Source organism: Miniopterus schreibersii (assembly GCF_964146895.1).
Source record: "Miniopterus schreibersii genome assembly, chromosome: 4".
NCBI classification, from domain to species: domain Eukaryota; kingdom Metazoa; phylum Chordata; class Mammalia; order Chiroptera; family Miniopteridae; genus Miniopterus; species Miniopterus schreibersii.
In genome coordinates this window covers 42504607-42518229 of record NC_138105.1, presented here as the reverse complement: position 1 = coordinate 42518229, position 13623 = coordinate 42504607, and the positions used below count along the sequence as shown (strand labels likewise).

Sequence of the window (13623 nt, the reverse complement as noted above, 5' to 3'; positions counted from 1 at the left end):
ATGGGGAAAATTGATGGGGCCATGGAAACAGCATCAGAAGGTAGCAGAAGTCTTTCAACCTCTCTAGTAGATAGAGTCAATACATCTCATTAGGTTGTGACCTGACTTACAAATATGAGATGTACAAAAATCCTTACAACACCACTAAAAGTGAACTACAGTGTGTATGTGTGTGTATAGGAGTGATTATTTGTATTATGAAAAGTATTTAACTGTAGAATTGACTTTAAAAATAGAGAAATTTGGTGAATTTTAAAATGTGATTTACATATAATTTCTCTAGAAATTAAATTACAAATAAAAAATGCTACTGTAAAAAAATAAAAATCCTACATACTAGTATCAGCCCCAATTTCTGAAGTGACATTTACACTGAAAGCAGAATTGATCAGGATAAAGTCTGCCCAGTGGTCCTTTTCTCAAGTTCAATCATCATATTCACCAAAGGCTTAAATAGGGGCTTTCATTTGAGTAGAATAAACATGAGCCAAACACATCAGTTCACAAAGTATCATCAATATAAAGAACTTAGCATAAAGCATTTTGTAATTATAGAGAAACTAAAATGCTAAATAGCCTATTTTAAGGTAGAAAATATTTTCATTTATAACCTCTTATTAAAGAAAAATGACTATACATATACATAAAAATGTTTCTCTAATTCCAAAAATTAACAAATTCCAAATTTTATAATAGCCAATATTTTATATGTGTCATATAAGTAATGAAAAGAAATACTTTCTTTACTGAGTGGTCTATCATATATACATGGTAACCAAGGTTACATTTGTTAAATGGAACAAAAATTACCCCTTGCTCAAAATAATTCTTCTGTATGGTTATCTCCTTCAAAATGCAATGTCCGTTGCCTGTTTAAAATACAGAAAATTAAAATTATTCTAATAAATACTATTGGAAATACTTCAGTTGAAAGACATATAAACATTTGTGTGTGTGTGTGTGTGTGTGTGTGTGTGTGTTTTAATTTATATACTTTTCCCCACATTTAACACATGAACTTTGTTGGGGAGAAATTGTTACTTGAATTAAGACTGTCCCAGGGAATGGATAGGAATATGTACATCATCACTCTTATTAACTTGAATTAATCCTAAATCTTTTTAAAATATATATATCTTTATTGATTTCAGAGAGAGGAAGGGAGAGGCAGAGAGAGAGAGAGATAAAAACATCAATGATGAGAGAGTCATTGATCGGCTGCCTCCTGCACGCCCCCGACTGAGGATAGAGCCCTGTGCTCAACCGCTGAGCCATGCCCGGCCGGGGAATCCTAAATCTTAACACACACACACACACACACACACACACACACACACACACACACTTCGTCTGGTATATAGAAACCTGTTAATAGCATCTCAAGATTCCATGGTACATGGTTGTGGAATCTGAGACAATTATCCTGCAGCAGCATTGGTCTGAGCATTCTCATTTCTTCTCATTGGAAACACCCTCACTCTAGAATCACCATGAAGTTCATTTTATCAGAGCTATGGCACTAACAATAGTCAGTTATCTCAGGTCAGTTCTGTCTCTTGAGACTTACAGAGCAAGAACCTAGACTTATTTAAATTACTTTACAAAACACCCTTTTCTGTTTTATAGCAAAGAGGTGTTTAAAGTAGGCCAGTCATTGCTTTTTGGCTTATTTTCCATTTGTTCAAGTGTTTCTTTGTCCCTGATAGTGTTTCTTATATTACCCATTGCTGTGAATAATCTCTGTACCATCTGTAACATTATGATTAGGGCCTTGTGCCCCATGGGGCTAGAGAAGAGATGACAATAATGGTAATGAGCAACTGAATCAATAGATAATTCAAGCATTATTCACACTTGACTTTAAATTATTGTCAAGGGTTAACCAGCAATCTTCTTTCTGATAACATTTACTTAAGATACTCAAGGTATATTCTACTCAAGCAGTGTCCCACAGGGTGCTTATAGGTTTTATGTGAAGCAAGAGAAAAAATATTTATTTGGTGAAATACGTTTGAGAAACACCATGTGAATTAACATTTATGTTACGCAGATTGGTTTATTGCAGGACTTATCAGGGCCTTTAACATGCCAATGTATTGTGTGGTTCACTGAAGGAGGGAAATTTGCAAGAGCATTTCCCAAATTTATTTTATCATGGAATCTCCTTTTTAGGTAACATAATAAATACTGATCTAAATAATAAACTAACAATAAAATTGATTTTCATCTTACAAATATACCTGTTGATGACTCAAGGAGGGACTGAAGGCTGCTTATAATGTAAAAGATACAGGACATATTTTTGGATTGCACAAAAAGTTAAATAACTTGGATATATTCCTTTATATTTAATTCTCTGGGAGGAAAAACTCCATTTATCTTGATAGCTCGTATAACTCATTCTAAAAAATCAAAAACAAAACTTCATTTATGAAATGTTAGAAATGTTTTTCTATTAAGGTTTAATTACTGAAAAACAGAAAAATTATTTTAGCATTGTGTATATTTTTTAAAAGCTCATTATATAACTTTTTAAAATGGAAGATATGAAGTATTTGACTTACAGGCTTTAAAAATAGCTCTCTAATCACTAAATATGACAAAGAATATAAAATATTACAAAACAGACTTTAGTGCTCTATTCACATTAGGTAGAAGACTCAGAATGGAAAGATTAAGATAGGAGAAGTCAGTTCTGAGATGAGGGCATTGGTTTTTGAAGTCAATAACTCGGGTCATTCTCCACTTTGCACCCGTGCTGTTGCAGAATGGCTCCCCTGAACCCCAGCTCCTTCAAAAGGAGGCTGACAGGGGGACCTTGTTTTGTTTTACTTTATTTTTACATATAAAACCTATGTTGAGATAAATCTAATTTCCTGTGGAATTATGAAGCAATATATGTAAAGAAATGATTTTAGGTTTTAGAAATTTCTGTGGAAACATTGGCATGACTTATGTACAGTTCTTGAAAGTTGCCTTTGTTTTAGTCAGCTTAGTTTCCATTTTTCTAAGCATTTCAGTTTTAATCTTATAGGAATGCTAGTGGGCAATGTATAAATATTTTTTATAATTGTAATCCTTTCGGGAATATATCAGTGAATAATAATGATTGTTACTTTAAAAGATCCTTGGGAAGGTAATCCAGAGGCTACCATGTCTTCACAAGTGCAGAAAGACACGAGGGTCCCAAATCTGTTCACATTCACCGATAAAGTGGAGTTTCCAGGACTGAGACACCACTTATTAACACACGATGTTTTGGTTCACCTTTATGATTGATGGCAGTGGGACTTATAAGACTGATTCACAATGTATTAATACACTTTTTTAAGTATAAATAGGTCAGACGCCACTTCAGGGGAAAGAGGGAGCTTTAATACACTAGCAACTAATAAACTAACGGCTGTCTGAGTGAGAGGAATGAACAGTATTCGTGCATTTTCAGCAGAAAAAGGTGCTCATAGAAAACAAAAGCATGGAAATTCACTTCTTAACATGGCTGGAAACATTGCTGGAAGGTGTACGCAGCTTATCGGGTCATCCTCACCATCCTTCCTCATACGCCTCACGGCGGTTTTTCTTGGGAGCGAAACCCTTGCCATTTTCACATTCTATCGGCTCCCTTCACTTACATCATGTTTTTGCTGTAGTTAAGAGGTATTGCTCCCTCTGCCTCTAAATACTTTTAAATTCTTCAGTGGGAAAAGCACTTGATGATAGCCACGTACTCTTTTCTTCTGAAAGCACTGAGCACGTTGGCCGTAGGTGTTTTTGTCTTTTGTCTTATATATAAAGTCCGGTGCTTCAACTGAAGGGTATGTCTTATTTATAACATATGCTAAGTTTTTGGAAGATTTTTGTATGTGGCTTTTTTCATGTGCACATTCTTTAATTAATGCAACTATTTTGATAGTTGATATACATTAATTTCTGCATTTTGCATTTTAAAGTAGTTATTCGTGTTTTTAAGGAAAAATAGGAAATAAGTGTCACTGCATTGGTTTGCCACTCGAAGGCATGTGTCATGAGACCTCTTTCTAACTCGGTGTATGATGTTTCTCTCTCTTTGAAGAATACTTTGAAGATGTCTATAATAACTTGTATGCTCTGGCCTGTTACTTCAATAATTCTGAAGACAAGTGGGTAAGGAACCACTTCTACAAACGATGTTTTCAGATTGCTCAGCTGATCAAAATCGACGGTGGGAAGAAAGAAGCCGAGGCACAGGGGCACATGGGGCTCCTCTACGAGGAAGACGGTGAGTGGCCATTGGCTTGGATGCTTTGGGCACCTCGGAGGATCCAGAGTCCAGGCGACCAGAATGCACATGGGGGTGGAGGAAAATACCCAAAGCTTGAGTATAAAAATATAAGTTACTGAGATTCAAAAGCAAAGGTGTATGACTTCTGGATGCTTCTTCAGTATTGCTTGTGTCCCACCTCCACCGAGCTCAGCCCAGAGCTCCCAGCAGCAGCACAGAGAAAGCGCCTCCCCCAGGCCCCATCCTTCACTCACATACATGCTGCACCGTTTAGAATTGTTTTTCCCTTCCTGGAGCTCTCCTTGTTCATTTTAACTTGATTTCTCTTGTGTGAAAATGGGGAAAAGGCAAAGCACACTGTGATTTTCCAAGTGCCCATGTACCCCATAAAAAAATCCCCAAAATATTTATATAACTCAGATACTGCTCCATCATGATCTTATAGTAATTTCTGAAGGAGATGTTCCTTTAAAAATAACTTCCTAGCTAATAATGTTATCTTACGACAAGCCAAGGTCTTAAAACAACAAAACATCGTCAGAAACATATTTTGTATGGCGGTTTAATAAGGACTGCAAGTAGAAATTTAAAAGTTGAGATTATTCATGTAAGGATAGCGGGTAGAAAATATATGCGGAGACAAAATATTTCATCATGAATAATCCCATTTCTTCCCGCAAAAAGTTATCTCAATTTCCACAAAAGTTTTGACTTGGCCAAAACAAGTTGGAAAATAGTTATTGTTTTGTGGTTAGGACGGTATAGGACTTCAAGCAGCAGGAAGAAAGGGGTTTTGTGATTCAGGAAATTGTAACCTGCAGCATGGTAGATGCTGCGGGTGGGCAGGGCCATCTCCAATGGTGGGCACAGGAAAAAGCAGAAAAGTTAAAAAAATTCAGAGAAGCGAGAGTTCATATGGAATAGATTCCAGGAAGGCGTGATGGCATCAGTAGGGACGGGCAGGGACTGGACATGGGTACAATTCAGGCAGGTAGAGAAACGGGTGTATAGCCTGTGAGAGGGAACTACGTAGACGAAAGGATTGGAGACACTGATAGGAGGAGCAGATTGTTGAAAGTGGAAAATGTATTTCTGAGTAGTGATGGGACCTAGGTGTGCAAAGGCAAAATAGGGACAGGCTAGCATGCAGAGTTTGGGCTCAGGCTTCTGCACCTTCAGGGTAAGGAAGGGAGTGTGATGTCATGGAAGCCTGGCTGGGACGCCGCCTGTGACAGGAGGAAAAACTGAAGGGGGGGATGGTTAGGAAGCAGCTGCCCTAACTTAGCTCCACAGGAACCATCAAAAAGTATTTAAGAGAATGTATTTAAGCATGCCCATTGCAGTATGGTTTATAATATCTCAAAATAGGTTTTACTAGTTAAATATTTTATGCAACATCTTTGCAACAGAGTCCTGTGCAGTCATGGAATTACAAATTATAGCAAAATCCATTCATTTGTTCATTCAATAAATATTTGTTTAGAACCTAGTGCCAGGGCATGAACAGTAAACAAGACAGACAAATCCTTGGCCTCATGGCACTTACATTCTACTTAGAAAAACAGACCTTAACCACTAATAATATATCAAGTAGTGGTAAATAATATGATGAAAACTATTACTTACTTTTCAGGGATAGACTTTGCTACTTTATATAAGATGTTCACCTGTTAGAAGGTGAGACATGAATGAAGTGTGGGAGTGAGCTTTGTGAAAATCTGGAGGAAAGGGTTCTACAGAGAGAATACTGTACATGCAAAGGCCCTGAGGCAAGTGCGTGCTGAGCATGCCCAAAGAACAGCGAGAAGGCCAGTGTGTCTGGAGCTCAGTGAGTAAGGTAGGAAGTGGAAGGAGAGGAGCTAAGGTTAACTAGGAGACTCGAGATCGCATTGGCTCTTTTAGGACAAGGTGAGGACTTTAGATTTTATTCTAAATTGATAGGAAACCCCAAATATGCATTGATTTGAGAAAATGCCCATGATACATTAAGACACAAACACAATGTAAAATATGATTATATTCAGTATGTACCACACACCATGTTAACAGTAGTTATATTTGAATGTGGGGATCATAGATGATTATAAAATTATATACTAAAGAGATATTACCTACTATAATTTGAGGGGTTTTATTAACTTTTAACCTATTGTTAAAAGTAGAGTTTTGTTTTTCAATTTGTAAAAATGGGGTAAGTTCTTGCTTAAATAAAGTAAAATTCAAAGTGAAATTTTTGCTTAAGCTTTTAAAAATTACTATTCCCATTTCACAGGTGAGATAAATACTTCTTTAAGCTTTTAAAAAGTATCTTCATTTTGAGGATGAGGAAACTGTGGCACTAAGAGGTAAAGCTGGTTAATGGTGGAGCTGGTATTAACTAGTCAACTGGCTTCAGAGCCTGCTCTAGTAGCTCCTGCTCTATGCAAACAAAGAACTGCTTTACTTTTATGATGAGCTAATTCTAAAAATTCCTGAAAATTATATGCTAAAATATAAGTTAGCACTTTTTGCTCTCTACTATGGGAACACCCCCCCCCAACTAAATAAAAAAAAAATTGCTTTTTGTGTTGTTTTTATAATTGAAGCCATCAAATTCTGTCACTTATAATAACAAATCAGATAATCAAACTGTCAATTACTAGTCCCAAAACAGAAGTCACAAAAGAAATAATATCAGAAAATAAGGGTTGAAGAAGTCAGGGCTACACTGATGAAAATTTAAAAGAGTGGTCCCAGTAAGATTCAGATATCTATCAATAAGTATATTCTGAATTTTTCTCAAAATTTTATTTCTGATTTTTAATATTTGGTTTGATTTCTTAAAAAAATTTGTTGTGGTAAAAAGCTATATAACAAAATTTTCCATCCTAATTGTTTCTAAGTGTACAGTCCAGTGGTGTTGAGTATATTCACACTGTTGTACAGCCAGCCTTCAGAACTTTTTCATCTTGCAAAATTGAAAGTCAATACCTATTAAACAACAACTCTTGATTTCTTTGTTCTGATTTTTAAAAAATCTCTCTCAATGTATTTCTATTGGAGAATGTATTCATTGCTTCATTCACTCATTCACCCATTCATCTATTTACTCTCTCAACAAATATCGGAGTGCCTAGTAATCTTCTGATTAGTAACCACGGCACCGCGGTTGCCCAGGTCATTTTCGTGGCTGAGAGTGAGGATAAGTTTGGGAGGCGTGATCAGGGTGGGGCTGCCATAAGAGCAGATCCTTGGCTTGCTCACATTTAGATGTCCCACCACATAGCATAATAAGTGCACCCTTATTCCACTGTAAATAGAATGTTTTGACTATGAAACTATTTCTAGGTTGTGTTGTTTCCTTTTGCAACTTCTTTTTTTTTTGTCAGATCTAAATTATTTTTCTAAGGCCTTAGTCAGCTCATTGGCCCTGAGAACCACGCCTTGATTGCCTGATGGATAGTGACTGAGTGGGTATTGATGAAAATTCTGGAGATTGCCTTTGAGTGTGTAATGTACGTAGCAGTGGTGAAAATTATCTGTGTAGCTTTTATAATCTGGGGTAGAATTTTCATGAGGAGGGTAAACTAGAACTATCAAGAATACGTGGCTAGAGTGGCTGGGAACTCACCTGGTCGGAGGGTTCCCCCTGAGGTGATGGTGCTGTAGCTTCCGCGTGTCTGATCTGATTGGTCTGGACAGGCTGATGGAGGCCCCACAGCAACAGCGAGGCGGCAGCTGTGCTCAGGGCCAGGTGGCAGCATCCTGGTTCCAGGGGTGCCCATTCAGGTTAAAGCAGGATACCAGCCGGCAGATGGCGAAAGGCGGGTTGTCGGGGCCCAACCGAGCAGGCTGTAGTCCAGGGCATGGCTCCAGCACCCTCAGGGAACCATAACGCAAATGAACTTGAGCAGAAGCCATAGTCACGGGGACTGGACACCTGAGTGCAGTCAGGGCCAGTGTTCAGCCCACTGGCGCATATGGGACCAGACCCTCACCCAGAGCCCCCTGGCCAGAGTCAAGCACAGCAGACAGGTTCTAATTTGCAATGCCGCTAAAGATGGGGCTCTCATGCACAGTGTGGCCTGGTTTCCACGGACTCAAGGGCTGGCAGTCTCATTCCTCAGGTCAGATATTTTGACCATAGCTGGGGATGGCAGACATGGAGTAGTCATGGATGACAAACACTTGTAGCAAATCAGTGGCTATATCTTCAGTTCAGTATTGTGACCTATTTGTAAGGATTTTTTCATGCAAACAGGACAAATGGGCAAAGAGCTTTTACACCGTGTCTGTGGAGCACTGGAGAAAGCTCTCAGACACTGGATCAATAGGAGATATGCCCATTCAGAGGTCTAGCAGGGCCAGATGTCAGACCCTGGGAGAGACAGGGCTTTTTAAAAGACAGGATTAGGGAAGCACCTGCTCCTCCCTTGGTATGATCCAGGGCCAGGGCAATAATAACACGACAATGTGGCAGAACCTTAACTTCAGACCTTTCCTGCTAGGTTGGCATTAGTGGTTGGGTGCAGCCCCAGCCCCTTCCCTGACACGATCAAGGGACTGGGGTCCTAGCCTTGCAGCTTTATTGGGGGCTGGTAAACTAGAGCAGTGTTGATCACATCAGCATTTATAGTTGAGCAAATACCAGAACCTTTTCCGCTGCTCCTTCCAATGATTTAGAACCTGGGTCCAAACTTTGCTTTTGCCCAAACTAATGGATTTAGCACTAAGGACTAGCGGGTCTCCGTGGAGCCCCACAGAAGGCCAATCTCTTTTCTGGGAGGCCAACCTGGAGGGGCATCAGTCTTGGGTAAGTTAACCCTTAATTTCTGTCTGCTTTTTGTCCTGTCACTCTTCCCCCAGTTCCAGTGGGTGGCTTCTCTGTATCATCTCTCACTCTGGTAACAACCTGTTCTGTTTCAACCATGTGGGCTTTGCGTCTGGACTTGCCTGTGGGAGATCAGGAGGAAGATTAGAAATAGATGTTGGGTGACAGCCCCGGGATACCGGTCACTTTCACTGCAGACAGGCAGGGGAAGACCATTGTAAGAACAGCTTAGGAAGTACACATCATCTATTTCAGAAAGCCATTACCTGTGGCTTTAGCACAGGGACTGATTAAAGGCAAACCGGGATCTACAGCATTGATCCCAAGTTCTCCCAATGACTAAAGACAGAGTTATCCTGGTTAGCTTGCTCAGTTTAGGTCTTAGAATTATCATGGACATGGACAGCTTCTAAATAGTGTAACTCAGTGTGGTTTGCCAGGGCCCAGAGGGCACCAGCAGTGTTGTGAAGATACATCAGAATGACTCTCAGTCACTAACTGGCCATCCTGAAGGCTGGCCACACCACCCCCAGCAGACTTCCACTCCAACATCAGTCTTTAATCTATCTCCAGTCCCCTAACTTGCTTCCAGAAGGCCATGGCCTGGGCCTGGATGGGCACCCAGTTTGCTGGAATAACTGCCATGCTAACAAAGTAATTGGTCAGCAGCACTCACAGCAGGCCTGTTGGAGCAGCACTGCTCTGAGATGAGTCCCAGAGACAGGAGCAGCAGCAGGTGTGCTGGTCTCCCACTGCCCTTTCATTGGATGCTGTATGTTTAGGGAAACACCATCCAACTCCTGGTGTGATCCAGGACCAGAGAGAATAGCAATATGATGTGGCAGAGCCTTGCTACCAGCTGTATCCTGCCAGCTCAGCATCCATGCTTTGAGATAGCAGAGCCTCTCCCATGCATGATCAGCAGATGGGGAGAAGGGAGAGGCATGGGGCTGAGGTCTATGCCTGTTTGCAGCCATGAGATATAGCATACAAACAGCAAGATTTGCTATGAGGCATTCTTAGTTTGGGGAGCACCAATCTCTCCCCGTTCAGGAGAGAGGGACTGAGGGCTAAGCCTTTGAAATAAGTCAGGAGTGATTTCCTTAAAAGCACTGAGCTTAACCGGTTTCCTTGGAACCTTCTTAGAGTCCCTCTTATTTTCTAGGAAAGCAGCCTGCAAGGGATCTGTGCTGGAGAAGTTAACCTGTACCTCTTAAATCCTTAAGTTCTGCATAAAGAAGGCTGTTAACATCAAGAGATTATGGACACAAAAGTCCTCATCTTTAAGAACTAGGACCAAGCTAACACCATGAGCAAGATGCTAAGCTTCAAAAGGAGCTCTACCCCCAATGACTGGATGTTTTTAAGAACTGATCAAAGTAGAAGAGAACCAGTGAGTTAAAGTAAGAGATGATCAAACCTCAGTCCTGGGAGAATGCCTGCTGGATACTGGCCTTGAGTGAGGTGCTGTTCCTACAACTGTCCCCCAACTCTAGGTAGAAACAGGGGATTCTATGAGCTCCACATGGCCAGTGAACAAAGCCAGGAACAGATTGTCTGTTCTGCTTGCCTTTAAATACCAGGACTAAATAGGCTGCTTCTAATTGAGGGGTGTAGGAAATGCAAGGAAAACAAAGCATTAGCAACAGCTGTCCCAGTGACTGATTCAGTTCCTCCAAACCCAACCCCTATATGTGTGAGGGGAACGGCATTTTCCCTGTTCAGCAGTCTGGGCAATAGGGTGGTTGGAGGCACAGCCATAAAGACCAGTTCTTATTTTTCCCAACGAAGGCCTCCTGCTGTGATGCCTCTTAGGACTGTCCTCATTCACAGCCTGATCCTTTTGCTCTGTCCCCTCCCTGCCTTCACCTCAGATTTGCCATGGGTTCCCTTGTGCACCACACTGCAACCGTGTCTAGGGTTCTAGTTATCTATTTGTGGAGCAAGACGTTTGCCGCCAGCCCAGAGACTCCCGTCACGGGGTCATACGTGTGGCTCTGTTTTGCTTTGCTTCTTCAGTGTTGGCACTGCCAGCTCTTAGTGACCACGCTGGCAGACAGGACAACTGTTGTGTACATTGCTGGTACTTCCTATTTACTCATTTGAGAGAGAATTTCCAATCATATTTGTTATGGGCTGAACTGTGGACCCCAAAAGATGCTGAATTCTTAACCCCCAGTACCTGTGAAGTGACCTTATTAAACAGGATCTTTGTAGGTGATTGAGATAAGATGGGGTCATCAGGGTGAGCCCTAATGCAATCTGGCTGATGTCCTCATAAAAAAGGGGGAGGTTGGGCAGACAGGGAAAATGATGGGAAGACACAGGGAGAACACCACCTACAAGCCAAGGAACACTCGAAGCTGCCAGAAGGAAGGAGGGAGGCGCTGAGAGACTTCCTTGGGCCCTCAGCGGGACCCAACCCAGCTGAGCTGACCTCAGACTTGCAGCCCCCGGAGCCGAGAGAGAACACACCCTGCTCTAAGCCACCCAGCCTGCGGCACTCGGGAATGGCAGCCCCAGGAAACGAACACAATATTTAATATGATGTTAGTACTTTTTCCTAACTTAAAAAAAAAAAAAAAGATATGATTTCAGGTGGTGATAGGGAAATACGGTAATGGTGGAGTGATGTGACTTGACCTGTAATGGATGTCATATGCCGTCATTTCAAGCTCTGACGGATAAGATATTTGTGGTAGGTGGTGACCAGCTGTATACTATCTAAAATAATATGAGGAGATTTTTTTTATTCTCCTAATATCTCATATAAACAGTCTTCCTGGAGTTTGGGCTTCTTGCCTTCTTCTCTATTCCATTATAAACATGACTTCATTCGGTGGATATTTTTATTTTTTGGCATTTTAAATGAAGTTTATCATCACGGTATTCAGCCCCCCACCCCCCACCCAAAGGGTTAAAATACAATAACATCATCAAATTTTTTAATATCATCAAAGATGCCACATCAAAATTGATAGAAATTTCATGGTAATTTCTTATTTGTCGTGGAATAATGTTTGCCAGTTTATTAGAAAAACAGCCTTAATAACTAAAAGAAATGCAAAGGATATATCAGTTTTTAGTGTGGTATTTTATTTTCTCTTTCATTTTATTAAAAATTAATAGAGATGTAAGCGCTGTTGAGAGGATTTAAAACCCATCAAATGCGCAACATCTCATCTCAACCGAGGCGCCTCTGGAGAAAGGCGCTGAGGCTGTGGAAGGAAGGGAGGGTGTTTTGCACATGTGCCCTTTCGCTCCATAGAACTGGTTACCGTGTGTATGTGTTATTTTTTAATTAGGGAAAAAACTAGCTAATTAAAAAAAATCTATTGAATTAAAAAAGTATAGGAAAGGACAGACAGTTTTTACAGTTGATAAGAAATAATAGTGATGACTAAAGAACTATTATTGATCCAATCCCATTATTAGTGAAGTAAAGAAATGGGGGAAATGTGAATCGTTAATTGGTTTTCAGATGGCAAGGGAAGCCCAAATCTACAGGAGTATTAGAGATATGGGGCAAAAGCTTTAATTAAAGATATAAATTGGAAACCTGCAAATTCATACACGCGGATTAAATTAGTGAGAGCTGATAGGCCCTGAATGCCGATCTTGGTTTAGATACTTAACCTAACACGGCATTGGAGCATCGGGCTGCAGATGGAGCCTAGCAGAGGAAAAAGGATTAGCGTGGGCAATAAACTATATTCTCTTGACTTTGCCATTTGCTGGCTGTGTGGATCTGGGTAGGTGTGACGTCATTGTGGACCTTGCTTTCCTGGTCTCTGACGTGAGGGGGTGCGAGCTCGGGTGCTTCGCACTCAGTTCACGCCCAGCTCTGGTTTCCAGGGCTGCTCACATGGCTCCTGAGAGATCAGGCTTTAAAACTCTACTTATTAGGGAAGGAAAACAGTCAACTTCTTATTAGGGAAGGAAAAATGTCCTGTTTATAGAAAGCAGAGATGGAGCCTAAAATTAACCTCTTTGTACCACTCTTCATTATTTAAAAAAAAATAAAAATCAGTTCTAGCTCTTGAAAGAATTATTTGGACAAGTAAATGAGATAAGCGAAAGGCCTGGTGTTCTGCTTGGCACGCGTGGCCCATCGGCCTGAGTCAACGCTGCTTTCTGCTCTCAGGTTTTCTCCCTCCCAGGTGAGACTGACACTTAAACAGGCAGGAAGAGCTGGGGCACTGTGGAAGCGAGGTGTCAGGCCGGGTCCCCAGCTAAAGCTGGAGGAAGTCCCCGGCGAGGCCAGCAGCGGGAGTGAGCGGTCCGAGCTGGGCCCGCTCGCCGCCCCCAGCCGGGCTGCTGCTCTGGCCTCCTTGGCCTCTCCCTTCACCTGTCCCCTGCCTCTGAGCTCCCCAAGTGGCATCTCAGTCCTTTCATCTTTGGCCTCCACACTCTGCCTGTAGGTCTACCGAGAGGATGCAAGTCTACCACAGGGCAGTCGGGGAAAACTCCTTCCTCAACTGTTCTTTGGCCTTGTGTTTTCTCGATTAAAAAGCAAAAACCACCTGCTCTACTTTTATTGCAGGTTTTCATT

General features: G+C 41.1%; 1 protein-coding gene across 2 annotated transcripts in view; it reads left to right on the top strand.

The window, feature by feature from the left end:
- TTC29 (tetratricopeptide repeat domain 29) overlaps positions 1-13623 on the top strand; it is a 315521-nt gene that overhangs the window by 193551 nt on the left and 108347 nt on the right. For both annotated transcript variants that reach the window (XM_081136670.1, XM_081136671.1), the window contains exon 6: positions 4073-4258. In XM_081136670.1, coding sequence (XP_080992796.1) covers positions 4073-4258 — 186 coding nt within the window. The remainder of the gene's footprint in view (positions 1-4072; positions 4259-13623) is intronic.